The sequence below is a fragment of the Drosophila subobscura genome, chromosome A (assembly GCF_008121235.1).
Source record: "Drosophila subobscura isolate 14011-0131.10 chromosome A, UCBerk_Dsub_1.0, whole genome shotgun sequence".
In the NCBI taxonomy this organism is placed as follows: Eukaryota; Metazoa; Arthropoda; class Insecta; order Diptera; family Drosophilidae; genus Drosophila; species Drosophila subobscura.
Window position 1 is genome coordinate 22,111,585 of NC_048530.1, and position 25,211 is coordinate 22,136,795.

Below are 25,211 nucleotides of genomic sequence, written 5' to 3' on the forward strand. Positions count from 1 at the left end.
CAATATACAATAAATCAAAATCGAACAGATCCACAATTGGTTTACATTTCCCGGGACATCTTACGGTGTGTGGGGTTTAACTGGGGTTTCATTTTAACTATTTTGTTGCATTCTCGTTCGTTCTCTTTGGCACATTTCGCATGTGCGTCTGGCTGGCTGGCAAATGGGAGCAACTGGATTGAGTGTGTGTAGATATTAAAGTCAGTGCCTGAAAGTCCCTACATTTATTACCTCAAACAATCCATCTGCTCGGATACCTCTGCTACATTTTCGGTAAGTTACTCTTTGATATTTATTTAGATCGTTAACATTCAAGGTTCTGGGCTCGATTATCCCTAAGACATGCCCATGTATAGTGGGCCGATGCCAACAATTCCATTCTCATTCTCTTTCTCTATCCGGCAAAGCGATCAACAACAAGAACATTGAGCAAATTAATTGTAATTCCAGTGGGGCTCGAACATAGGCTGGGCTGGGCTGGGCTATGGCTTGAACTGGGCATGGGGCATGAAGCATGAGGCATGAGGCATGGGGCAATGGGCTGGGCTGGGCTGTGGTGTGTTGTGCTGGCCCAGGCACCGTGCGTGCACAGAGCCAATGCACATTCCCATTAACAGACAGACCGACAGAAAGACACACGGACAGACGGACGGACGGACGGACGGACGGGCGAATAGTGAGAGAGAAAGAGAGGAGAGCACACGCCACACTCTCTGCAGTAGCAGCAGAGCGAGGTGAGGCGGCGCCGTCACAGCTGGTGCTGCCACTGGCGCTGCCTCTGCCTCGCCACAGAGCTTTGGTGGCGGCTCGACTCGCTCAGCTGAGTGCGAGCGTTTCAATTTTGAAACGAGTTCCATGCCGAACGGACGTTCGATCCGCGCCACTCTCGCTTTAGACCGGGCAAACGCTTCGCTTCGCATCGCATTGCCTTGCCGTCGAGAAGAATTCGCCAAAGTCCCGTCCTAACCGTGCCCCGTGCCCCGTGCTCCGTGCTCCGTTGAACCGGCATTGCGGTTCATTTACATACATTACATGTCGCCCATTGGCTTTTAATTGGGCGAACGGTTGTCGTGTGCTCCCGTTGTTTTTTGTCGCGTGCTTGTGAGTGTATTTGTGTGTGTGTCCGTGTGCCGGCGTCTTGGTAAAATATACACACATATGCACATACATATGTGTGTGTGTATATTGCTTTATTTTAGTTTTTTTTTTAACGTTCAAATCGATTTGAAAGTGCTTACCAAAAAAAGCCAAAATAGTTGCCCCAAAGCGAGAGTGCAATAGAGAGAGAGGAGGAGGGAGGAGAGTACTGCACTATATGCGAGTCTGACCACCTGTGTGCCAGTGTGACCATACCGTGCATATAGCTGCATGTGAACTAACGGGAAGTAGTGAAGCGCCATTAAGCCACATGAGCATCATCATCAGCAGCAGCAGCACCAGCGACGTCAGCTAGAACCATGGAGAGCCCAGGCCCAAAGAGTCTGCTAATTGAGGTCGTTGTCTAGGTAAGTCGTCACTCCATTGTGCCTCCTCTTCCTCTGCTGCTGCTGCTGCGCAGTTGCTTCCGTTTTGTGGCATCTTTGAGACTCACTTACAACAGCTCCAACTCCCCTACCAAGCAGATCTGCCATAAGATAAGGCCAGTCAAAAGACAGTGCTCAAAAACAGTAAATTATGCCGGTGCTGCACACAAAAATACACCATCCAACACCTCTTGGATACTGCAGGGGAGCGGGCGGAGGGGGCAGGGTTCAATTCGCACAGTGGTGCCTGCCGTTGCAGTCTGCGAAGTGCAGAGAAATGAAAGCCTAACAAATTGTTGTTGTTTATACCCTGCACAACGTACTGTGGACCGGGGTATGCTGTCTGCGACGACAAAGCTTTCAAGCTTTCCTTTGCCTTTTACATTATTCCCAAATAAATCGCACTAGCGGGTACTCTCTAGTCGTAATCGGCATCTCAACTTCTTTGCCTTGTTTTTTTGTGTGTTTAATTCATAATCGTACAAGAGAAATTTCCCAATAAGAAAGTTACATCGGACATCGCTTTGCCCCACAGTGTCATGCAAAAAGCGGAAAATCAAAATGACAGATTGAGTCGGTCTCCGTGCGGCGCTGTGCCCTCCGCTGAGGCAGCAGTGAAAGCTCTGCGCCGCTCTGCGTCAGCGTGCTGCCGATTCTGGGTGAGAACAAGAATTTCTGCCGCTGGCCATCTGGCCATCTCCAGCATTGATAATAAATATCCCACAGCTAGCTAGCTGGCCACATAACTGCCCCTGATGATGATGATGATGATGATGATGATGGGATTGGATTCGATGCCCAGAAACAGACACAAACCGCAGCGGAAACGCTTTTGGTCTTCTATTATCGCGCTTCCAACCGTCCAACCATCTATCGATCAGGTCCAACCTCATCTGTCTAAGGTCACAGCACGGTGGCTAAATGCATATTAAGTAATTTCCACAAAGTGAGAAAGAAACACACACAAAAAATAAGCGAATAAACGTAAACATCCGTAGATGCTTGTGAGGGTCCATTTAGCGCATGTTTTACCTTTTGGAAACACTTTTTTTTTCTTTCTTTTTTTGCATTACCCTGGCAGAAGGGGTAGTTCGAGTGGGCAACAGTTTGAAGCCCATGAGCGCGGCAAGGGTATCCAAAGTTTCGACTTCCATGGCTGGTTTGAATGCTTGAGCAAATGGCAAGTGCAAAAATTAGTTGCGAAAATTGATTAACATCAAACTGGTTGGAGATGGTGGGGCTGTCGGTTGGCTCCCTGGCCCCGTGGCTGGATTGGTAAAATTTATGAAATTGCTGGTCAAGAGATTTTAATTGAATCTCACATAAAAAGTCAAACGCAAAGATATAAAAATATATATACGGATAAACAAAACAAAAACGAAAGAGAATCATAATATAAATGTGGAAAAGGGGGAGAGAAAATATCAAATAAAAGCCAACGCAAACAAAAAAGTGGCGACAAAGACAACAGACACAGAGCCAGCCCGTGGTGATGGTGATGGTGATGATTGGGACATGTGGCACTCGGAACTTGCCGACTCTGTATATACGTTGTATATTTATAAATATATATATGCACATATGTACACGTTTCGTATATTATTTGGCAACTTTTGCCCAAAACATCTCACTGGGAAACACTGAGCCGAGCCGCTGAACCGAGCTGAACTGATTGCGCAGATAAACTGGTTTCGCAGTTTATTGAATTTCATACATTTGCATCGTCCCAGCCCCAGCCCAACCGTCGAACAATAAACAATTTCAATAAGAAAACAATAAGATGGACGGCTTTGACTGCCTGCCTGCTCGTTAAGTTGCTCCCAAGGTATTTGACCCATCAGTAGCTGTGGCTGCTGTCGCAGCACGAGTGCGCCGAGTGCGCCGAGAACGGCAGTAGAATCAGTCACACCATTCTCACCGATGCGCAATAGGCAGACGGAGCAGAAAAGTTTCTTAGCAACCCCCTTCGAAGGGAAAAAGTGTCAGCAGCTGCCAGCGAGGGGCTTAAGGCCCACCAATTTCATTTGAATGGGAACCAGGGTACAGCGACACAGACAGAGACTGGGTCTTGGGTTACCCATTGAGATCCACACGCGCAATTCCATCCGCATCGCCATTCACTCTTGTGGAACAGGAAGCAAATCTGCGCATTATTTGTCTACCCTTGCACAGGGCTTCAACTTTTCCGAGCCTCATTTCAGCCTGATGTGTGGGGATCCACTGTCTTACTTTTTTGTTCCTATTTCAGCGATTCTCTGGCGAAGATTTCTTTTCACAGACTCTACTTTTTTTATGTGCAAGCTGTTTAGGTTGTTAGGTCGAAGCTGTCGAGGAAAGGCCGCTCGTAAACACAACTCTAAGTGAGAAAAAGCTCAGCTCGGATGGTAATGTCATTACAGTAGGAACTGCGATTGCTCTTCATAAAATTGTTCTCTCCCTTTTGCCACGAATCGCATCCGATTCCGTTCGTGTGCCCATTAGGGCCCACTCTCTCCCTCTCCCTCTCCCTCTCCCCACCTGTCGCTTGCCTCTCACTTTCGTTCGATTTTGGGCGCAATCATGTTAGGGCCTTTCTAAATCTTTAATGACTGGGGTAAGCCCCACAGTACGCGCACAGTCTAGAGTCGATGATCCCCTTTTACCTTTGATGTATGGAATTCTCTGTGGCCAGAGAGAGATGCGAGCACACGCACACACACGCACACCTTCCTCGTTAAAGACTTCCTCCCTGAGATCTGTGGGGTATCATGTAATGCCTCTGCCGCGCACCCAGGTACTTGAACTTCTCCGTTCCACTCGGTTCTCTCCGACTATGACGATGTGGCGGGCAATAACAATGGACTTCTTGTTCTCCGTTCGCCGTTCTCCGTTCTCTGTGCATTGTCTCTGATCCACTCCACGGGCACACAAGCTCCACAATCTCTCCCTCGCTTACTCTCTCTCTCTCGCTGTCTCCTCTCTCGCTCTGTTACTATCTCTTTGCTTGCGCCGTACATGGCATAGTAATTAGAATCATGCACGAGCATGAATTGGTGTGGTGGGGCTTTGGGGTGGTGTGTGTGTGTGTGTGTGTGTGTGTGTGTGTGCAGAGTTCGCTGACTGTATGGTAGTGTGACCATCCGCTCGGCTGCTGCTCAGCTGTAACGTCAGCGACTGCGACTGCGACTCGGCGGCGTCTCTGTCATTAATTTGGTTAGTTTGGTTCTAGGCAATTATGAAAGAAAGGAACGAAAAAGAGCCAGCAGCGAGAGGAGATGGAGTGGGTTACCTGAGAGCTGAGCGCTGAGAGATGGCTCATTTCTGGAGCACAACATTCTCTCTCTTTTTGCTTTCGGCTCTGTGTGCTATTAATCACGGGAATTGGTCAGTTGAAAATTCAATTTCGTGGCCACAAAAGTCGACAAATTAACGTCTTTTTAATTGCTGTTGCTGTTGCTGTTGCTTTTGCTGGGGCCGCCACGACTACACCAACAAAAGAACAAGCAACAACCAACATTCAGCACCAACAACAACCACCAATTGTCATGCAAAGTCATTGAACTCAAGGGGCCGACGCTGCCCCAAACAATAAGCAGCAGCAAAAAAGAGTTTTTTAAGTGGTTTTCTGCTGGTGCTGTTGGCCGGCAATGCTGGGGACATCCAAATTATACAATACAATAGATCCAATCCATGCCGCTGATCCATCATCTGTGCATGTATTCCCCTCCGACAACAACAAACTTGCATTCGCCTTTGATCGAGAGCAGCTTTTGACTCGGAGTGACCTTGACAAGGGCAGGCGGTCGCGCACCAAAACGTCAAACGTGTTTACCAACACTCGCCTCGAACAAACCGGTATATGATGAGCACGCCCTTCCCACCTACCCGCCGCCTCACTGTCGCTCTTCGTATATTGTGTGTACTGTATGCCTCCTCCCCCGCTCCCACCCCCCTTCTAAGCGCACTGTGGCTGCTGTTTTGTTGATATTTTAGATCTTTTCTGTAACGCTTCAAAGATTTTCACAACGAAATTGTCACACAAAATGGGAAAAATACACAAAACCACGTGCCAAAAACAGATGGGAAGGGGTGCAGAAGGGGGAGGGGAATGGGAAAAGTCACACATAGGGAAAATTAGAACTGGAACAAAGCGGGCTTGTAGAAAAACACGAGCAGCGATTCAGTTCGTTTATGCCACTGCTCGCACTTCAGCTGAATGTTTATGAAAGAAAAATCAAAGTAAGGGAGAAAGGATGGGAACCATCGCAATGCCAGTGCATTTTCCCTTTCCGATTGCCCTTCGGCTCGCTTGTTTCATTGAGTATGAAAGCGTGAAAAGCGCAAACGAATTAAGGCAGTGACCATGCGCAGGCGCGTTAACGGGTATCTGCTGCCAGTGCTGTGAAGGGCTGGCTCCGTGTTGAGCACTTGAAGTAAACGTTTTATTAGGTTTCGTTTCGATATGCAACTGTTTACGAGCTCGAGGGGGGTAGGGGACTTTGGCCTCTGAGTTGGACCCGTCGAGCCGTGTCGATCCATTTGGATGATTTCTTTCGCTGGGGCAGCCCTTGCATCATTTTCATTTTCTCACTTGAATCTCTGTTTTGCTTTTGCTTTTGCTTTTGCTTTTGTTTTCACGCGGTTTTGGCATTTGATTTGTATTATTACTTAATTGCTTTGAACCTGAAAAAGACTGCGGATTTATGGCCACTATTTATGCAAATCTTGTGGAGACATTTGCATAATATTTTGTGTAAATTCTGGTTTGCTTCCCTTTTGTTTCGCTGAAGAAATCAAAACACGCGCAGCCCAAACCAAAAAAAAGTAGAGGAACCCAAAAGCTGACTTCATTGTCACCCAAAACAGCGTGTTGACATTGAAAATGGCCAGCGGAAAAAAAGGAAAGAAAAGAAATGTCGGCAGAAGTGAAAAAAAGAAAGAAAGAAAGAAAGAAATACTCGTGGATCGTGGATCGTCGGTTGAAATGCGAGCGGCACTCGCATTGGGGCAAATGGGTCAGCGTGAGGTCCGCAGATGTTGGGCAAGGCAAGCCCACAGACACCCGAGAAGACGTGCCCGCCATGCGGCCCAAATGTAGATACCCCCCATGCCACTCATTTTATAAACAAATACCTTACAACACATTGTATAATCGGGTTGACTGTGGTGTCGTACGTGATCTGGCTGAGACATAGCCATAGATGGAATTTGCCCAAAAGTACAAATTCCACCTCAAATGATAAGCCCAAGAAAATGTTCTTTTATTCGTAGGTTAGTGATTGGCATACATATGCAGGTGCTGTGATATGCCTTCTACTTAATTATAGAATTTATTTACACTAAAATGTGACCCATAAATATTGAAGAATTTGCAAACAGCTCAGAAACATTTGCCCAAAACCTCAGCCTACCGCTGGATCGCAGACTTCCTTCCAATTAAAGTCATTTTCGTATCTTGCACTAGAAGATCTATTGGAAATCTATTGGCAACTCCCCCTACACATAGTTCGTTTATCGGATTGATTTGCCATTGGGTTTGTCTAATTTCAAACGCTGGCCACCCGAGGACGTGTCGCCCATAAGTGAGAGACGCTCCCAAAACACACATTTCCATCATTGTATAATCCGAGACGCAGACGCAGACGCAGAGGCAGTCGCTAATATATTTACAGCTACGTGACATGACTGAGCCAAAGGCTGGTCTAATAATTTATATAAGTCGCCGTCGCCGCCGTCTCCGGCGCCCCTGTCCAGGACAAGGAGTTGCTGGCGGAGACTGAAATTGGCTGAAATTCCATTAGCCAAACGGGCAAATGGCCAAAAAAAACACACACAAAATTCACAGAGAAAGAAACCGAGCTCAAATCAAGCGGGGCTTGCGTGTTGCAAGTGTTGCAAGTGCTTCCTGCTTCAAGGCATGCAACACGCATCCAGCTGAGATACGAACAAAAACCGAGGGAACTTCGTTTGAGGGGAGCTGCCGCCGATATGCCCAACTTGTTTGGCCAGTATGCGGATTGGGAGACTTGCTGTCGATATGTTGTGTGTGTTGTGTGTGTTTTCATGCCCTACCTGAGGAGGTATCATGACTCTACACAGCTGTTGGTGTTGGTCCGAAAACGTGATGATCCCTTGACAATCTTTTCTACATCCCAAATGTAAGCTCCACAGATCCTCCACAGATATCAGCGCCAGTTCTTTTCTGGCATTTACATTTAACAATTTTAAAATTTGGCATTTTCTTTCAGGGTATTTGAGCCTTCGCCAGCAGTCATCCTTCCGTTTTTTCTTTAGTTTTTGGTATTTTTAAGCTTTTTTTTTTGGGGCAGAAAGTAAAATCTGCCACTTGCCGCATGCACTAACATTTTGCTGACCAGTTTTGTGGCTGGCTTTCGGCTGGCGGTGCGCACTCTCACAGCTGTTTTTGGCCTGGAATGGTATGGTATGGTCTGGTCGGGTCTGGTCTGGTCTGGTGCCGAGAGCCTTGGGTGCGCTGCAGGTGACATACTTTTCTCGTTGGCCTGTCCTAAAATAATTTTACTTTTTCTTGCCATCCAACTGGTTGCTCACTCCGACGGCTGGCCAACTACTTTCTCTGCCCTGACAACGTTGTCATTATGGTGGCTTGGTGGCTTTGTGGCTTGGTGGCTTGCTGGTGCCTGGCAAATGCTCTTTGGATCGCTTTTCTAGCCAGCATGCAGCACTTTTCATCGCCGGGGTCCATTTCAAGGTCAGAGCTGGCAATTCCCACAGCCAATGCGCTGTGACTTGCATTTGCCATGAATCTTGATGCCTCAAAGGCCATTATCGGGCAGATGGCCATTATCCGAGATGGATATGTATGGCCCACGTCATGTCCGCCGACAGCTCCGACTCCGACCCCGTCCCCGTATCTCTCTTGCTCGCTGTCTCTGGCTCCGTCTCCACGTCCGTGTCCGTGTCCGTGTCCGTTTGCAAGTGCGTCCAATGACACTCCCCCGTTCGTTCATCTTTAGTTTTATTTTTATTTTTTGCATGCATTCACCTTTATTTTATATTTTTTATTGCTGCTTTGTTTCGTTTGTGCTCGTACGAGACGAGATTTGAACCGTTTTGTTTGGCGTAATCAAAGTCCGACTCGGACCTGCATTCCACCGAGCGGGGTGAGCTCATCTTCCAATTTCAATTTCCATTCGCATGCCCATTCCCATTCCATTTGCAATCGCAAGTCAAATTCCTGCCTCGTGACTGAGACTGAGACTGAGACTGAAGCCGAAACGTAGAGTTTCCTCAGGCGAATCCGAACTTGGGTAATCCGATCCGATTTGAAATCGATCGAACAGGGGCCTACGGCTAGGAGCTGCTTGCTGGCTTGGATTTCAGCGGAAAGTGAATATCATATCGCCATGGCTCCCCCCACATATGGCAGGAATTCTGCCCTGAAACGGTGTCAAGTGAGTGTTGGCTGGGATTCTGGCGTCCGATTGGAATGGGATTGGATTTCAAAAGCTGAAAAGCTGAGCCTTGCTGCAAAGACAGAGTCCGCATGGAGATGCTTAGCAGTTTTATGCATTTTCAAACACTAATTGCTGGCTTGGACACAGTGTCTAGTGCAAAGTGTCCACCTGGCCACCCAGTTACCCATTCAGCTGTCCAATTTCATTGATAAACATTTGCCCAGCCCCAGTTCGAGTCCGAGTCCGAGTCCCAGCCCCACCCACACACAAACAACCAGAAACAAAGACAGAGCGAGAGACATGTGCTGCCAAGGTGAGCCACATTTGTGCGGCGGCTGGTTCAATGCCCGCCCACCCCTCCGCCCATGCCCCAGCGGTGCAGGGTGCATTGCAGACAGATGGACAGACAGACAGAAATGGTTGCAACTCTTTCGGCGGCTGTCCGTGCCATGATCAATCGCTGCAAATGGCCAAATGAAGTTAGCCGCATTTTTCAGTTGCTGCCAAACAGATGCAGATACTTGCACTTACCGATACAGATGCAGATGCAGATGCAGATGCAGATACACATAGATATAAATACGGATACAGACAGAGAGAGAAAGAGACCCGGCCTGGGATGGGTGATGGGTGATGGGGCATGGGGCGGCAACAGCAACCGGTTGGATGCGAGGCGCAATTAAAAAGCTGCGACCAGCCAGCTCTGTGTGGGTCTCTGCGAGTAGAGATTGGAATGGATGAGCGGATGGGATTGGGCTTAGAGATGGGATTCGGTATGGGTATGGGCTTGGGATTGCGCGGCACTTGTCGACAATTTCCTGCCATTAGTTTAGCTGCATGTCAAGGTTGTCTGGCAAGCCCAGAGGCACCAGCTGAACACAATTGTACGAGTGCGAGTGTGCTCGCATCTGTGGGCAGCAGCTACATACAACTACAATTATGGCAACGCGTTAAGCGTCGTCTTTCAAATGAAATGCAAGCCAGCTATTACCCAAGTATGAAAGCCAGCGGAGAAGCAAAAGTTGCTGCTGCTGCAGTTGCTGCTGCTGCTGCTGCTGTTGTGGCAGCTGTGGCAGTTGCTGTTTGATTTCGCTTCACTTTCTTCCAGGCACCAACATCCAGCCAACATCCATCCAGCCGTTTTGCCAGCGTTTGCCGTTTGGTCAGCCATAGAGTGGGGCATAAAAACCTGCATCTTCTCTGAGTGCCTGGCTGGCTGGCTGGCTGGCCCCTGCCAAACATTGCAATGTGGAAAATGCACTCCAACAAATTATTATGAGCAGCACTCGGCTGGCAATTGGATGTGGATGTGAAGCTGTGAAGCACTGCAGCTCCACGGCTGTGTGTGTCTGTGGCCTGTTGCCTGTTGCCTATTGCTGTTGCAGTTGCAACACTCAAACACCCAAAAAAACAGCAAAAAAGCAAAATCATAAAAGAAAAACCCGATCTTGGCTGACTGTGACAGGTTGGAGCGTTGCTGTTGTTGCTGCTGCATTTATTGGGCGGCATTTGAGGCATTCAACGTACCCAAACACTTGCAGCTGGCCATAGCCACAAAAAGCAACAGCCAGGAGCAAGGTGGAGATATGTACATAATATGTACGTGTACATATGTACTACATACCAGGGAGTATGTGTCGAAAGAGTTAGAAATCGTCAGAGAGAGAAAATAACTCCAGTTGTAGCGCCATGGATTGGCGAGACAGGAGAGCGAGCAATGGGCATGCAGAGCCAAATCTTAGGCAAAAACAAAAGGACAAAACACATGCCACCAGCTGCAAATGCAGCCAACAATATCGCAGAAATAATTGCCACATTCCGTACTTAGTGCAAATATTGTAGCTACAGTTTGCAAAGTACAAAGTTGAAGTTCATTGAGAGCCTTGGGAATGAATAATGTGGAGTAGATAAATGCAGCACTCATTGCACAGGACTTACATGGATAGTTATAGATGCAGATACAATTGCGGTACCTTTAGACTTTGCCAAAGATTGCTAGACGGAGGATTGCTCAGACAGCTGACTGCACTTCCATGGCAACCGCAATCGAATCGAATCGAATCGACTTGAGATCTTTTCGGTGCAGCCGACGACGCATTCAACGAGCAAACGCATGCAACTGTCAGTTCTGTAGCTGCAGATTGTTGCACTGGGTTAGAGGCAGCAGAGACGTGGAGTCTGTGAGCCTGATGGTACTGCAGCTGACCCCATTCCATTCCATTCCATTCCACTCTGCTTCTGCCTGGTCTTAATGACTGACGTCAGATTTGCAGTCGTCGTCTTCTAGTAGGGCGCTGACGTTTGCCTCTGGCATTGATTGAAGTCTAATTAAAGTGAGACATGCAAAAAGAAAGAAAAACAAAACAAGAAAAAAGAACAAAGAAAAGGAAAAAGAAAAAGCAAAAAGGGCCACGGCTAACGGGGCTGGTATGTAGATCAGCTATGCAATGCATTTCCCGCTCCAAAGAAAGAGCCGGCCCGGCCCGGCCCGGCCCAACCCGAGCATCAAATGGATGTCAGACGAGGAGGCATGCCGCAAAATATTTGAGAAAGATTTTGCGCACAAACGAAAGCAGCCCGGGAGAGAGGCTGGATTTCTCAATCCGTTTTGTTGCTTTTGTGTAGAAGTAGAAGAACGCGCAGAGATTCCTCTCCTCTCCGCCTCCAGAGGCTGATCATAACTGATCATTAAACTGATCATATGGTTTCATTGTCGAATCTGCCGCTCGCGAAACTTGTTTATGTTCGTTGTCCCTCTGTTCTTCGCTGCTTGCCACGTTTTTTCTTTTATTTTCGGAATGAGTTTGTGCCACTTTTCGCCAAAAAATGAGGGGCAAAACAAAAAGCAACAAAGCAACAGCTCAGAGCTCAAGAATTCCCCCAAAACGGGGTCACCAAGTACCAGTGCCAGTACCTGTACCAATACCAGGGTAGGAGGTCTGGCTCTGGTCTACTCAGCGCTCCGAGCACCAGAGAAATGTTGATACACAGCTCTCGATGTTGATAAATCTCTGCAGCTGCTTGTACTCGTTGAGGTACGTACGTATAAAGCTCGTGAGTGTGGCATGCACTACACTAAGTACACAAAATGACAATGTGATAGCAACGTCACCGCCCCCAATCACAGATACAGAGAGAGAGAGAGAGACAGAGACACCGCAGAGAACCTTCACGACGACCGAACCTGAAAACATCAATTGCCCAAGTTGTGTGTTAAGGTTGAGGTTATCACCGAAACGTGCCCCAGCAAGTACAAGTTGGTATGTACGAGTACTCGTACAACTAACTGTCAAGTGGGGTTTTCTTTTGGCTGTTTTTGGGTGATTGGTTGGCTCTGTGGCGCCCTCGAAATGCTGGCCAAGTGCGCGTCCCTCGGCCCATATCAGCAGGGGTTCCAGCCAAAGAGCCCAGTAAGTCGCTGAGAATTTATTGGCATTCCTTAGCTGTACATTATCGAGTGGTTTTTGATAAGCGGATACTGCACAACACACACACAGGGCACACATCATATTGATGTAGCCGAACCCCAACCGAATCGAGTCACTAATATGCGCGTTAAACAAACCTTAAATGATTTAGATACAAACTGAAAGGTAAACATGGCCCAGACATCATCGATAAGACCGCAAACTCATAATCATACATACTTTAGCACTAATTAATTGATCCGGTCTGGGGGAGTTTCGTTCAGAGAACTTAACAAATCTTTTTAGAACCTTTTAGAAAGATCTTTAGTCTAGCAGCTAGACACTAGATCCTTAATAACCTGTTCCCGTATCTCCCAAGATGTTTTATATTCCGAAATTGTTTATGGATATTCGCAATAAATAAAATACCTAAAAGAACAACCTTTTGACGAGTTCTTTCTCGCTAGATTCTTACGAAATTTACATACAACGCATAAGAAACACTTTTGGAGCTGTCTGCGTGCATAAATCTTTGAAATGTGGTCGGCTCGCTTGATGGAATAGTCGTACCACGCGAGCTACACATAATTACAAATCAAAGAATTTAGCGACGGTGATGGCGATGGCGATGGCACACCCTGGGCTCTGGCGGAATGGCCATTTATGGGCTACCCAACCTGTCAATGGCCGTGCCAGGTCGATGGATGGGTAGAGTGGATGATGATGATGATGATGATGTCACAAGTGGAAGTGTGTGTCTGGGTGAGGCTTCCTTCCTAAGCTGAAAATGGTCACGCATTAGCCGGGGCACTCCTCCCGTGGGGAGTGGGGAGTGGAGAGTGGGAGGCCAGCACGCGTCGGTGGAACTTTGGACAGGAGCGCCCCATCAAAGCAGAAGTACAAGAAGGTAGCAGTGCGACTCCCACACGGTTATACCCGATGCAGATAGCGGGCGGGCTTGGGGCGCTTCACGAAGGTCGTCAAATCGTCAATCAGAATGGGAAAGAAGCTTGCGCAATTTGACAGCCATCAGCCAGCGCCAGCGCTGACGTTGCTGCCAGCGTCGACGTTGGCGTCTTCGTCGGCGTCATCATATGACTTATGCAACGCACTTGGCCTGAAGTTTTAGTTCAGTTTTCCCAACGCGCGCGACAAGTGAAGATACCGCCATAAACCATAAAGCAGAAAGACCCAGAGGCACACAGAGAGAGAGAGAGAGAGAGAGCGAGAGCTCCAGTAACGAAACTGTTTCTGCAGATATGTAAATGGTAATGTGCGGGGATACATATGTACATGTACGGTTAAATGTGAGTGTGTATGCTCGTGGAGTATGCAGTTTTCCTTTCACCGCCGCTCTCATTGCTGCTTGCTTGCTCTCTTCGCTGCTGCTGTCAGTATACCCTTTCCGAGGATAGCTTGCACTTTCGTCTGCCAAAATAAAAACAAGCTTTGAGGTAGCCAGTTAATCATTTTAAAACTGCATACAAAGCTCTGCACTGTTAAAAAGCTCTTCAGTGTACTAGTGTGGAGTTTCCTTTTCACCAAACACTCATCCCCCATGCGAATAACCTTTTGAACTTATCGATACATCGGTACACAGCGATCGTCTCCACGATCAGAGTGACCAAAAATCATACTGTCTACAATCCTTTGCCTCCTATGCCACTCACGTCAATTCACACGCCGCAAGCATTTCCAGAACAAAATAGAACGTAGCTGTGCTTTCATATAAACTCAACCTACAAAATCGTATGCAATTCATGGGAACGGACGAGCTGAAAGTGTATCAATCGCTGCGGCCCCAAAGCTGCTGTTCCTTCCAGGAGCAGCAGTAGCAGCAACAGCAACAGCAGCAGCATTCAAGCTCACAGAGAGGGAGGTAAAAGAACAAGAGAGTGGAGCGGCTAGGTGAGTGTGGTGTGATGAGCGGCGCGTGAGAGAGTCAACAGCTGAGCGCAACGCGCACTCTTTGCCTGCGGGGCTCTATTATTAGAGAGTTACCGTTTCTTTATTATTGCTACTATTATTGTGTGTCCGTGTGTCCGCCGTCTATCAGAGAGTGCTCGTGAGTGTGTGTGTGTGCGTGCTGTCTTTTGCTGTTGTGTTCTGTGCATAATTTGCGCGTTTTTTGTTTTCAGTTGTTTTTTCAACGTCGGCCGCCTCGCAAAAGTTGCTCCGCTTCCACTCCCTCTGACCGCAGAAAGAGTGCGCCACAAGGAGAGAGAAAGAGAACGAGAGTAGAAAGCACCGCTAATCGCAGTTAGTACGCAGTTCTAAACAGTTTTATTTTTATTTTACTGCTGCTCGATTATACCTGCGGCTGGGTATGTGTGTGTGTACATTTTTTTTGTTTATGAACAACGTGCAATTTGGTCAAACAACAAAAACTGTGTGCGGGGAAGACAGCAAAAAAAAAAAAACAAAAAGCTCGCAAAGAAAGTGCAATGGAAAGAAACTGCAATAACAACTGAAATTTCAAGTTAATACGAACAAAATGTGTGGCTCTCGAAGTGGCATTTATCGGGATAGACTTTGAGAGGGTTTGGCAGTGCATTCCGATAACACCATCTATAATCCAATAATAGAAACAACCCCAGCCCCAACCCCTTGAATAGCAGCTGTGTGTGTGTGTGTGTGGAGGGGGGAGCATCGTTATCTGTGAAATTATAATGTCATTATTCTCGGGTAATCCAGTTCTGACGAAGTTCTTGGATTCTTATCAACATTTCTTGGATTCCTCTGAAATAACTTTTTAATCTCATTTCGAGAACTTTTGAGTACTTCTGATCCCATAGTATCTGATCCCAAATATGTTAGTTTTCATTATCACCTCAACAGTCCTCGTACTTATGTACCTATGGACATATCATACCATCCCAGCAAATCAAATCAATCCCAAAGTAATACAGACGTCAGACCAGCGACACTCGGTGCAAAGTTTCAATTAAGTTTTGACAGTCTTCAGCTATTGGATGCCATCAAACACCTATAGACAGCTGTGACTTATCGTACGACCCATGATAGCTTTAGGAGCGGTACGTGCTACGCTCTACGTGGATGGTGGACCGTGCAACTAACGCTTTGCACCGGTCTAATCAAGTGGCGGCTCAAATTGCGGCACAAATTGAAATACTAAACACACACACAGACGCACGGTACATATGAATGTTTTTAGATAAGGAGCCAAAACTGTCAGCAGATGTGGCGGTGCTTAGCATATTTGGGATTAGTCATGCGTATCGCTCGCCTGATAGTAACTGCTGCAGTGTCCGTGCCCGTTCCCGTGCCCCCAGCCTTAGTGACTCCCCAGATAATGTTGTCAGGCAGCAGAAGCCATCGCAAACACACAGCAAAGACGCTGGACTGGGGACTGGGGACTTGGGAAAGTCATTCCACAGGTGTTTCCGCAAGTGTATGAGTCGTTGGTCGTTTATCAATTTACGATTTGGCCAAAGAAATTAGCATAGCTGACTAGTTGAGCGGGCTCTGCGCCGCTCCGCAGAATGATGATTATAAAGAAACAATGATGAGCGCCAATAAAATTTAAGCAACAAAAACAAACAAATTCCCTCACGTCGGTTATCCAGTATGATATCATCGCCTAACTTTGAATCAGTCTCACAGCCAGAGACAGCGACTGGGATTGGGACTGCGATTGCGATTGCGACTGAATGCAATGCCAAACTTCAATGTCAGTGTCACCCATCGAATAAAATCGCAATAAAAACGATACGTAACGATGCGAAACATCTCCCTATAAATAATCCCATGATGGAACGCACTGGAACCCCCCTAACCACAACATTCCAAATCAGCGTTAGCCATTAATCATCGCCCATCCATACATCCATCCATCCATCGAATCGGCTCTTCTGTTTGCACTTCTGATTTTCCCTATTTGCGCTGCTTCGAGACCTTATAAATGCTTTCCATCCATACACAGCACATACAATTATTTGGGCACACACATAACGGTAGAAAGTTGCCAATTTATTGTGCACATAACGGTCAGTCACCACTAGGGCTACCCATGGATCATTGTCTTCATCGTACTCCCACATATTTGGACATGTCATAAAATCTACACACAATTATGGGCATCGGGCTAAGTTCTTCTAGCACCGCAGAGGTTATCCAACTCTGAAGCTCCTATAAGGGTATACCTTTTGTTGAGGTCTTGAGATTGATCAAAGCTTAAGTAGAACATATCTAAAATACCAGATGGAGCTATTTAGACTGATTCTCTGAATGTTGTCAACGTTTTTGAGGCCCCGTGTCGGCAATGAAATTCCACTTAGAGCTAATTAAAACGAAAACAGGAATCGCTCTGACCCCTAGAGTAGCAATTAGACACGTTACACCTTATATAGCAGATAGTATATGTACTTAGCAGCGGCGTGGAGTGTGTGCCGTGCCACTCGAGAAAGTTACTTAACCATCCCCGCGATCCGCACCTATCCGATTCGATACCGATGCAAGCAAAACAATTCAATTACGAGTACTTTTAATTGTTCAGCTGCAGCTTACACTTCTCTGATTCATCGCGGCCTATATAAGAGTACGAGCATATATAGTAGATCCATAGTACCCATAGTCTATCTGATGTGATGGAGGAGGCTTGTAGATATGATGGCGGAGGCTCATGAATGGGCAAACAAAACAATTCCAAGCTGATTGGGCCGGGAATCATCCGTCTGAATATGAGCGTCTATAAAGATAAATCAGATATTTGAGATAGACCTACTCGAAAGATAGTAAATGCTCGAACATATCTGTTATGACTCTCGGATCCCATAAACTGCGAACAAAGTTCATCCCGAAAGCCATTCAAAGACAATTAAATTTTTTATTTCAATTAGCCGGGTTCAAAAGGCCCCAAAAATAAACACATTTTGGCCCAGCTGCTGCTGTGTTGATGTGTGTGTTTTTGTGTGTGTGTGATTAGCTATTAGCCAAGCTCATTATTTTGGCCAAGAGCAACAGCAACAAGCAAGCCCATGTTCATGGAACGTGATGATTTCAGGCAAGAAAACCTTTTCATCGTCGCCTCTCGATAGCCGAGGAATTTCTACTTACTCATGGCTATTTCAAGGGGAATTTTAGTGGCTGACTGTAAAAGTATTTTGTGCGCAAATTGATAAACCGCAGAACAGGTGGGGGAGGGGGCAGCCTAACATATTTTAGCTCGACGTGAGAAATACCCAAGAGTCCAAGTTGGAATTGAAGTTATCCAAAAATAGAGTCAACAAAGCTTTGATTTGAGATTACATTTGTAATTCCTCAGGCAGTAATAGGTACAGCGAGCTGAAATGAATTTGTATCATGCACACGACAAGTGCGTTGTTTTAGGCATGCTCTTGTGCATCATCCCCAGCTGGGTGCTGGATGTACCTACCTCGAGCCAGAGCCACTTTTGTACAATATTTGCATTAACAATTCAAGAAAACTCCCAGTTGCGTTTTACGAGTAAATCTAATTAGGTTGGCTACTAATGGTCGGGGCTAATTAGTTGTTGCTCCTCATTAAAAAGTAAACACAAATCGATTGGCTCCAAGGTGGGTGGGGGGTCACGTGCCAAAACATATGGACATACAGTACGTTTCATGAGTATAAACCGCTCTGCAATGAAATGCATTCAAAAAAAGAGGTCCGTTCGCTTATGGAACATTTCTACACTCGATTAATGTGCCTGTGTGATGGCATTACATATGTGGCACGCACTGTCCCTTAGGCAGTCACGAAATTAGTATGCAAATATCTATTTAAAGTGTTTCTGTGTGTGCAGCGGCAATTGCTGGCAATTTGCATGGCCATGCCGCACACTGTTGCACTCTCAACCTAACTGTGTCATTAGACAATAGACAATAGCGTTTGCCCCTGCAACACCACTCCCTCAAGAGCTTCACGAGCCACCCAATCAACGTCGCCTTCGCGTTTTGCATTGTGTGCAAATGGAAAACGCACGCGACAGAGAGCACAGCGCACAGAGCACGGCACTCCACTCCGGATCCGCTCGTAAGTCGCGTAGCGTCGACGATTTCGATTTTTCTTGAGAGCTTATCACGCGCCGTGTGTGTGTGCATATAGACATTTGTGGGTGTTAGCCATTGTGCATATAGCCCAGGCGGATGAGCAATTAAGCACTAAGCCAGGCGCAGAAAGCAAATAAAACGAAAATTAAATTGATAAAGCAAATAGTTTAATGGCAAAATCCCAGCGATAAACCGACCATGTGGATATCCCTTAATATGCCAATTTTAAGCAACAAAAATAACGCAGATTGACTAAATTTGTCATGCACACGACATGTATTTGGGTTTAGTTTTTGCATTTTTCGCTTGTGCATCGATCTGGATATCGGTTTAGTCTGGTTTTCAATATGGGAATAGTTAAGCAACAAAAAGAACGCAAATTGCCGAAATTTGTCACGCACACGACATGTATTTGGTTTTAGTTTTTGCATTCTTTTTAGCGTTTTTCGCTTGTGCATCATTTTTCAGAGAATAAATCTCACGGCAAGAACAGCAAGCTTCGAAAAACATTAAAAAATACAACTAGCATACGATCAAGTAGACTTTGGGACCTACTTTCTAGGACAGTTCATGGCACAAATATTCCTGCCACTCGCTTTCTACACATGTAAGTTTCTATACCTTTTTTTTTGTCGTGTGTATACCCCACCTTCGTGCGTACGTTAGCCATGAAGCATATTGATAAACAAGAAACCATAAGGAAGGCCTCACGCCCCACCTCAAGCCCCCTCATGCCTGAGTGCCACCGTTCCAGCCGTGTTATCAGGCGTCGGCGATAGCCAGTCTTGGTCTTGGCATTTGGGCGGTGTTGTGCGGGGTCTGCGGGGCCATTCATTGTTTTGTAATCAGGCAGTTGTTGAATTTTCGCCTTTTGCTTTTCACTTGCAGATTTCACAGCGCACAAATCGCACGCCATTTTCTAGCATGCTCTAGGAATATATTACGAAACGTCGCGATACCCCAACGACATCCCCCCGAACCCCCAACCAAGATACAAAAAGAAAGCGAAAGGAGAGCAAACGACAAACGAAAGGAAACGGAAATTTACATTGGAGCAAAGGATTACCGAAGATCCAAATAGAAAGGGTTTTCCCCGCACAAGAATGAGCAACATGAAGGGCGGCTTATCCACACTGAATCGCTGGTTTGGCCGCAAAAAGGGTAAGCACTGGGATAGGAATTGTGATTGATTTTTGCTAACAATTCCCCTGCATCCACAGACAAGTCAGGCAGCAACAAGAGCTCATCGATTGGGAACCTGTCGAAGTCCACCACACAGCTGCACCAGCTGTCCAAGGAGATGGAAATAAATGAGGCTAGTCAGCTGGACTACAATCGCATCACACCCATACCGGCGGTCACCAGCAACGCGCCCTTCGAGCAGACATTCCGCATCACAGTGCTGCTGCCCAAGGATCAGCTGTACGTGGCCAGGCTGGGGGCACGGGTGCCGATGCGCAAGCTACTCGAGCTGGTGTGCGACAACAAGCAGCTGGACATAGACAAGTACGAGTTCCGGAGTCCAGGTGAGAGCCACAGCAGATGCCCAGGGAGCAGCCCACCAAGTAAAACTCTTTCTTTGTATCATTTCATAGTGGATGCTAGTCAGGTGTACAGCTGCGAGTCGACCATTGGTGCGGTGGGCCTCTCGGAGATTCGACTGTGCCACAAGTCCGAGTCGTATGACAGCTTCAACGGCGATGCCATGACCAAGTTCCAGCGGCAGGGCACCGCCCGCGACTCGCTGAGCAGCAGCTCGGACTTCAGCAGCAGCCGCAACTCGAAGGTAACCGCCAAGACGCCCAGTCCGTACAGCTCCACGAACTCCCTCAACTCCATGGACTCCACCGGCATGAACTACACACGCACGCCCGTGTTTGTGCCCGCCAAGGTCATGGCACCGCCGCCGCGCAAGAAGCGTGTGGCCCCACGTCCGCCCAGCCAGCACTGCATACCGGAGCAGTCCGTGCCGGAGTCGGAGCCGGATCGAGCACCAAAGAGTGCGGCCGAGCCCGCCTATGCGGTGATCGTGAAGCGTCCACAGCTGTGCATGTCCACACCGAATCTGTCCGCCCAGCCGCCCGAGCTGCTCGACTGCAATGGGAACAGCGCCAAGGCATCCCCGGTGGACACCGACGGCCACTATGCCACGCTCGACCTGAAGCGTGCCTCGGGTCCGGTCAGAGGTTCCATTACGAGCACACTTTCCGCCCAAGGACAGGGCCCCGGCCAGGGCCAGGGCCCGGAGCCGTCGCCCCGCCGTCGCCTTTTGCAGATCAAAAAGAAAGCGGCACCAGCCCCGCCCCCAGGCCTCGCACTGGCTGGAAACGTGAACGGAAATGGAAATGGAAATGGAAATGCATCCGGAGCGGATTCCATATCGCTGGCATCCACCACGAACTCCCTGTCGGAGACGCTGACGCCCAGCACACCGCAGCCAGCACCGAGGATTACCACACCGCTGCCCACAGTCACAGCAGCAGCCGCAGCAGCACCCATACCCACACCCGCACCCACACCCACTCCTCCTAACACACCCGTTCCCGCACTACCCAGCAGCGCCCCACCAGCTGCTGCGTCCCAGAACGTGTCCAAGGTGCTGCTCAACCGAACGCCCACGCCAGAGCCCCGCTCCCTGGGCAGCGCCACCGAGGAGGAGGACAACAACGATGCCGCCTCCAAGCAGGCAGACTCTGGCATCGGAGAGCCCGCACCCTCACCCTCACCCTCGCCCGAGCCCGAGGAGCCCGAGAAATCCAACATGGAGTCCAGCTCGGAGGACGACGAGGCCATCAAGGTGTACGACTTCAAGCTCTGCCAGACCTCTGTCAAGGGGGAGCAGCCGCTGGCCAATAGTCTGGCCGAGCTGGCCGTACTGACAGCCGCCGCCCAGGACGAGGACGATGAGGAGGAGGAGGAGCAGCAGGCGACCTCCTCCACTCTGGCCACGCCGACCAGCGCCAGCGAGCAGACATCGCTCTCCTCGTGGAACTACTCGGGGCCCATATCGCCGCCACCGGATTTCTCCGATCCGCATGCCCGCGGAGGAAGCAAGAGCGCAGCGAGCAGCCCCGGCTCACCGCTGGACGAGATCGTGGACGAGCTGTCGGCCATCATCCAGCAGCAGCGCCTCGACACGCTCATCCGAAAGCAGCCCGAACAGACGGAAATCGAGGCGGCAAAGCCGAATCGTTTGACCAACTTCAGCATTGCCACGGCCAAGTCCTCGACGATCACATCCAGCACCACCTCCAAGAAGGTGAGTCGCTCGGACTCCTTCCAGGCGGCAGCCGCACAGGAGCGGGCATCCCGAAGCCTGAGCCAGCGCAGCTCCTCCCACATATCTCTCAATAAAATCGATCAGAATGGAGTGGGGAACGCGGCCGGGCCCAGACGCTCCTCCAGCGAGCTGAGCATCGGGGAGACACCTTCGCTGCAGAGCTTCGAGGTGATTAAGACCATTCTGAACTCTCGCCAGAACAGCCTGACCGAGAGCAGCGCATCCGCCAGCCCACCACCCTGCAAGGACGTGGAGCAGGATCAACCAAAGAGCAGCCCCACAGCCGTGGCCAGGCTGGAGCGACATGCCGCGACAGCTGGCCAGGCCAAAGAAAAAGCAACACCAGAGCCAGAGTCAGAGTCAGAGCCGTCTCCACCGCCAGTCAAGGCTCTCAAGCAGCCGTCTCCGCCGCCAGTTAAGGCCGTGAAGGCGCAGCAACAGGTGGCTCCAACTGCAGCCAAGACGGTCCAGGAACAGCAGCCGCAGCCCGCTCCAGCATCAACGTTGAGGGCCAGCCCCGCCAAGGAGCAGTCAGCAACAGTCAAAGCAATCAAGGAGCAGGCATCCCCAGTCACCTCGCCAGTCGCCCTGCGACCAGCAACAGTCCAGACACAGACAGAGGAGCATTTCCCGGACACAATCACAGTCATAACGCCCCTGAAGGTGGCCGCCCCACCAGCAGCACCGGCGAAACCGCTGCCGCCACAATATCGCTACTCCGGCCCGCCCAACATAAACTTTGGGGCCTGGAGCGAGCGACCCAAGTCGCAGGTGGCCATCAAGAACGAGGGCGATTACATATTCGGAGGAGCAGGCGCCACCCCCGCGCACGCGCCCGCTCCAGCCAAGCTGACCATCGAGGTGGCGTCGCCCATGCTGCGAATGGGCATACCGCAGCGCAAGGAGTATCATGTGCCGATCACAGTCAAACCTCTGCGGGATGTTACACCGCCAACAGTAGCGGAAGAAGCAGCAGCACCAGCACCAGTCCCTGCTGCAGCACCAGTCCCTGCTCCCGCAGCCCCATCTCAGCCACAAGTCCTATCCTCGACATTGCCCAGACCCGCCAAGAGCCATCGTTTCACGCTGCCCGCAGGTGGTGGTGGTGGAGGTGGAGGTGTAGGCGCCTCACTGCCACGTCCTGTGTCCACGCTGGAGCGCAGCAAGGCGCCAGCCGATCCCACGCCAGCGCCATTCGGCCAGAACACGCTGCGGCGAACGGGCTTCAAGGAGCGCATGCTGGCCAGGGAGCAGCAGGACCAGGAGAAGGCCCTAAGTGCACGTGTCTCAGTGCCAGCTCCCATCCCAGTTACCACAGCAGTCGAGGTGCCAGCAGCAGCGCCCACTGTAACAGCAGCAGCACCTCCAGTACCAGCACCGAAGCCTGTTCCAGCGTCCAAGCCCAGCCAGATGAGCGTGCTGAAGACCAGCACGGTGGAGCTGAAGCTGCAGGAGCCGGAAGCACAGCCACAACAGACAGCCAAGTTCCAGGTGAAGCTGCGCTCCACAAGCGGGCCAGCGGCGGCTGCCTCGAGGACAGCAGCCACGCCGCCGCCACCGCCTCCACCACAGATGGGCGTGTCCCTGAAGCCGCTGAAGGCAGCGACGGAGCGAGCTGGACGCAGTCAGTCCGCTGAGGATCCGCGCTCCCAGCTGCTGGATGCGATACGCAACTTCAAGCGGGACGAGCTCAACCGATCCTAAAGAGATGCACAGCCGGGGGAGGGGGAGGGGGATGGGGGTCAGTCACACAAACGCGGAAGGAAGAGCACAAATTGTATTGTTTTTGTTTTATCGATTATTATTAGCAGTAAATTAACATTCCAAGTTTACTGCTGATTTTTGCTTTTAGTTTTTCCCCTTTGTAAATAATCCGAAAATCGTTCGGAAATGCGAAAACGAATGCCGGTTGGATGTTGTATATCTGAGGATGAGAGTAGAGAATGTGTTTTTTTTTTAAACTGTATTTTTTTTTGTATACCGTATCACATTGATTTTTTAACTAATCTTAATTTTTGTTATGAACTATGTAGATTTTTTTTTAAACACTTTGTTTTAGTCATTAGGTCACAAGAACCCAAAAAAAAAAAGAAATCAAAAAACAACAGTCGAGGAAAATGATTAATGCAAATCGAAAGCAAGGGAAATGATTTATATTATACATATAAATATGTTATTACGCCTATAATTATTATTTTGTATGCCTTAGTGAATTATAGTAACCAATTTTCTAACCAATGGGACTGGTCTGTGTCTACTTAGTCGTGTCGAAACAAACAAGTGAAACCCCAAAACTAATAGCACAAAAGCGAAGAGCGAAGAGCGAGCAACAGCAGTGTTAATAATGCTAATACAAATGAAAATACAAATAATTATAGCTCTAAGCACACATATAGCCGCTGCAGAAATTGCATTTAGCGCGCCTGTATATATACATATATGGCATTGTATTAAAGTGAATAAATAAAACTAAAAATCATTACAGAACCAGAGTCTTAATATTCAAATACAAACTGTTAATGTGTGCAAGTGTGTTGAGCAATCAAATTTCTAAGAAGTTGGCAGCACCCGTCTTAGCGTTTTCACATGTGCAGCTCGATATTAATGGTGTTTGTTCTATCGAACCAGTTCCGTCTTGGACAGCCCTACAACCAATTGTTTACTTAACCGATTCATTAATTAAAAACAGCAATAACAAAAGCGTTTTAAGTGCGGTAAATAAGTTCAATTACACGCCGATTTTTGGAATATTTGCCCATCGAAATTAAGTGCAAGGTATTTTTACGGTATGTTTTGCATATGAGAAGGTGAATCTGGTATATTTTGTGAGGGTCAGGCGGTATATATTATCGACAAATCCGCGGTCAGACTAAATTGTATAATGTAATTTGGATTTATTTAAAAACAGAAGAATATCTAACAAACGACAGCAATATGGCACTACAAATCCTGAGGCGTCTGACCAGCACGCTGCCAGTGACGAACATCACGGTCAGTGCCACCACCAACACCTGCCAGCAGCAATTGCTACACACAACGCCGGCGTGCTGTGAGATCCGGAAACTGGCCCGTCTCCGGGTGGTGGACAACAGTGAACTGGGGAAGCGTGCGATGGCAGAGGGTCGCCCGCCGCGCTGCATCCATGTGTACAATAAGCGCGGCGTCGGCTACATTGGCGACAAGGTGCTGGTGGCCATCAAGGGCCAGAAGAAGAAGGGCATACTGGTGGGCCTCAAGCAGAACCAGAAGCCCAAGCAGCCGAAGTTCGACAGCAATAATCTGGTTCTGATCGATGACAATGGCACACCGCTGGGCACACGCATCCATGTACCGATACCCACCGTCCTGCGCACGATACTCAAGGAGAAGACAGTGGCCAAGGGTGCCGACTACACCAAGGTGCTGGCCATCGCCAGTCGCTATGTTTAGTCTTTAATGTTGTGGATTGTGTAACGAAATAAACAACAGCTTTGTTATAGTATAACTCGAATGTGTGTTGGCTGGAGGACATGGTTGAGCAGCTCCCCAGACTTGGAGTTCCATTCGCGATGCAG

At 48.6% G+C, this 25,211-nt stretch overlaps 2 protein-coding genes across 4 annotated transcripts; both read left to right on the forward strand.

Annotated features, from left to right (window-relative positions):
• Window positions 1–839: 839 nt before the first annotated feature.
• Window positions 840–23,965, forward strand: LOC117903041 (flocculation protein FLO11). 3 transcript variants are annotated; one of them, XM_034814777.1, is made up of 5 exons: window positions 840–1,505; window positions 14,484–14,604; window positions 19,266–19,538; window positions 19,598–19,903; window positions 19,973–23,965. In XM_034814777.1, the coding sequence occupies exons 3-5, from the start codon at window positions 19,481–19,483 to the stop codon at window positions 23,359–23,361; spliced, it is 3,753 nt and encodes a 1,250-aa protein (XP_034670668.1). In that variant the 5' UTR covers window positions 840–1,505; window positions 14,484–14,604; window positions 19,266–19,480; the 3' UTR covers window positions 23,362–23,965. The 3 variants fall into 3 exon arrangements, with proteins under 3 accessions (XP_034670668.1, XP_034670667.1, XP_034670669.1); XM_034814778.1 differs by lacking the exon at window positions 840–1,505 and adding an exon at window positions 13,481–13,613; XM_034814776.1 differs by lacking the exon at window positions 14,484–14,604.
• A 553-nt stretch (window positions 23,966–24,518) lies between these two features.
• Window positions 24,519–25,141, forward strand: LOC117903047 (39S ribosomal protein L14, mitochondrial). Its single transcript, XM_034814786.1, has one exon. The coding sequence runs from the start codon at window positions 24,592–24,594 to the stop codon at window positions 25,084–25,086; it is 495 nt and encodes a 164-aa protein (XP_034670677.1). The 5' UTR covers window positions 24,519–24,591; the 3' UTR covers window positions 25,087–25,141.
• Window positions 25,142–25,211: the final 70 nt, after the last annotated feature.

Coding starts and splice junctions, on each gene's coding strand:
- LOC117903041 (XM_034814777.1), top strand. CDS start 19,481: ATGAGCAACATGAAGGGCGGCTTATCCACACTGAATCGCTGGTTTGGC. Junction 19,539..19,597: donor CTGGTTTGGCCGCAAAAAGG/GTAAGCACTGGG, acceptor CTGCATCCACAG/ACAAGTCAGGCAGCAACAAG. Junction 19,904..19,972: donor GTACGAGTTCCGGAGTCCAG/GTGAGAGCCACA, acceptor ATCATTTCATAG/TGGATGCTAGTCAGGTGTAC.
- LOC117903047 (XM_034814786.1), top strand. CDS start 24,592: ATGGCACTACAAATCCTGAGGCGTCTGACCAGCACGCTGCCAGTGACG.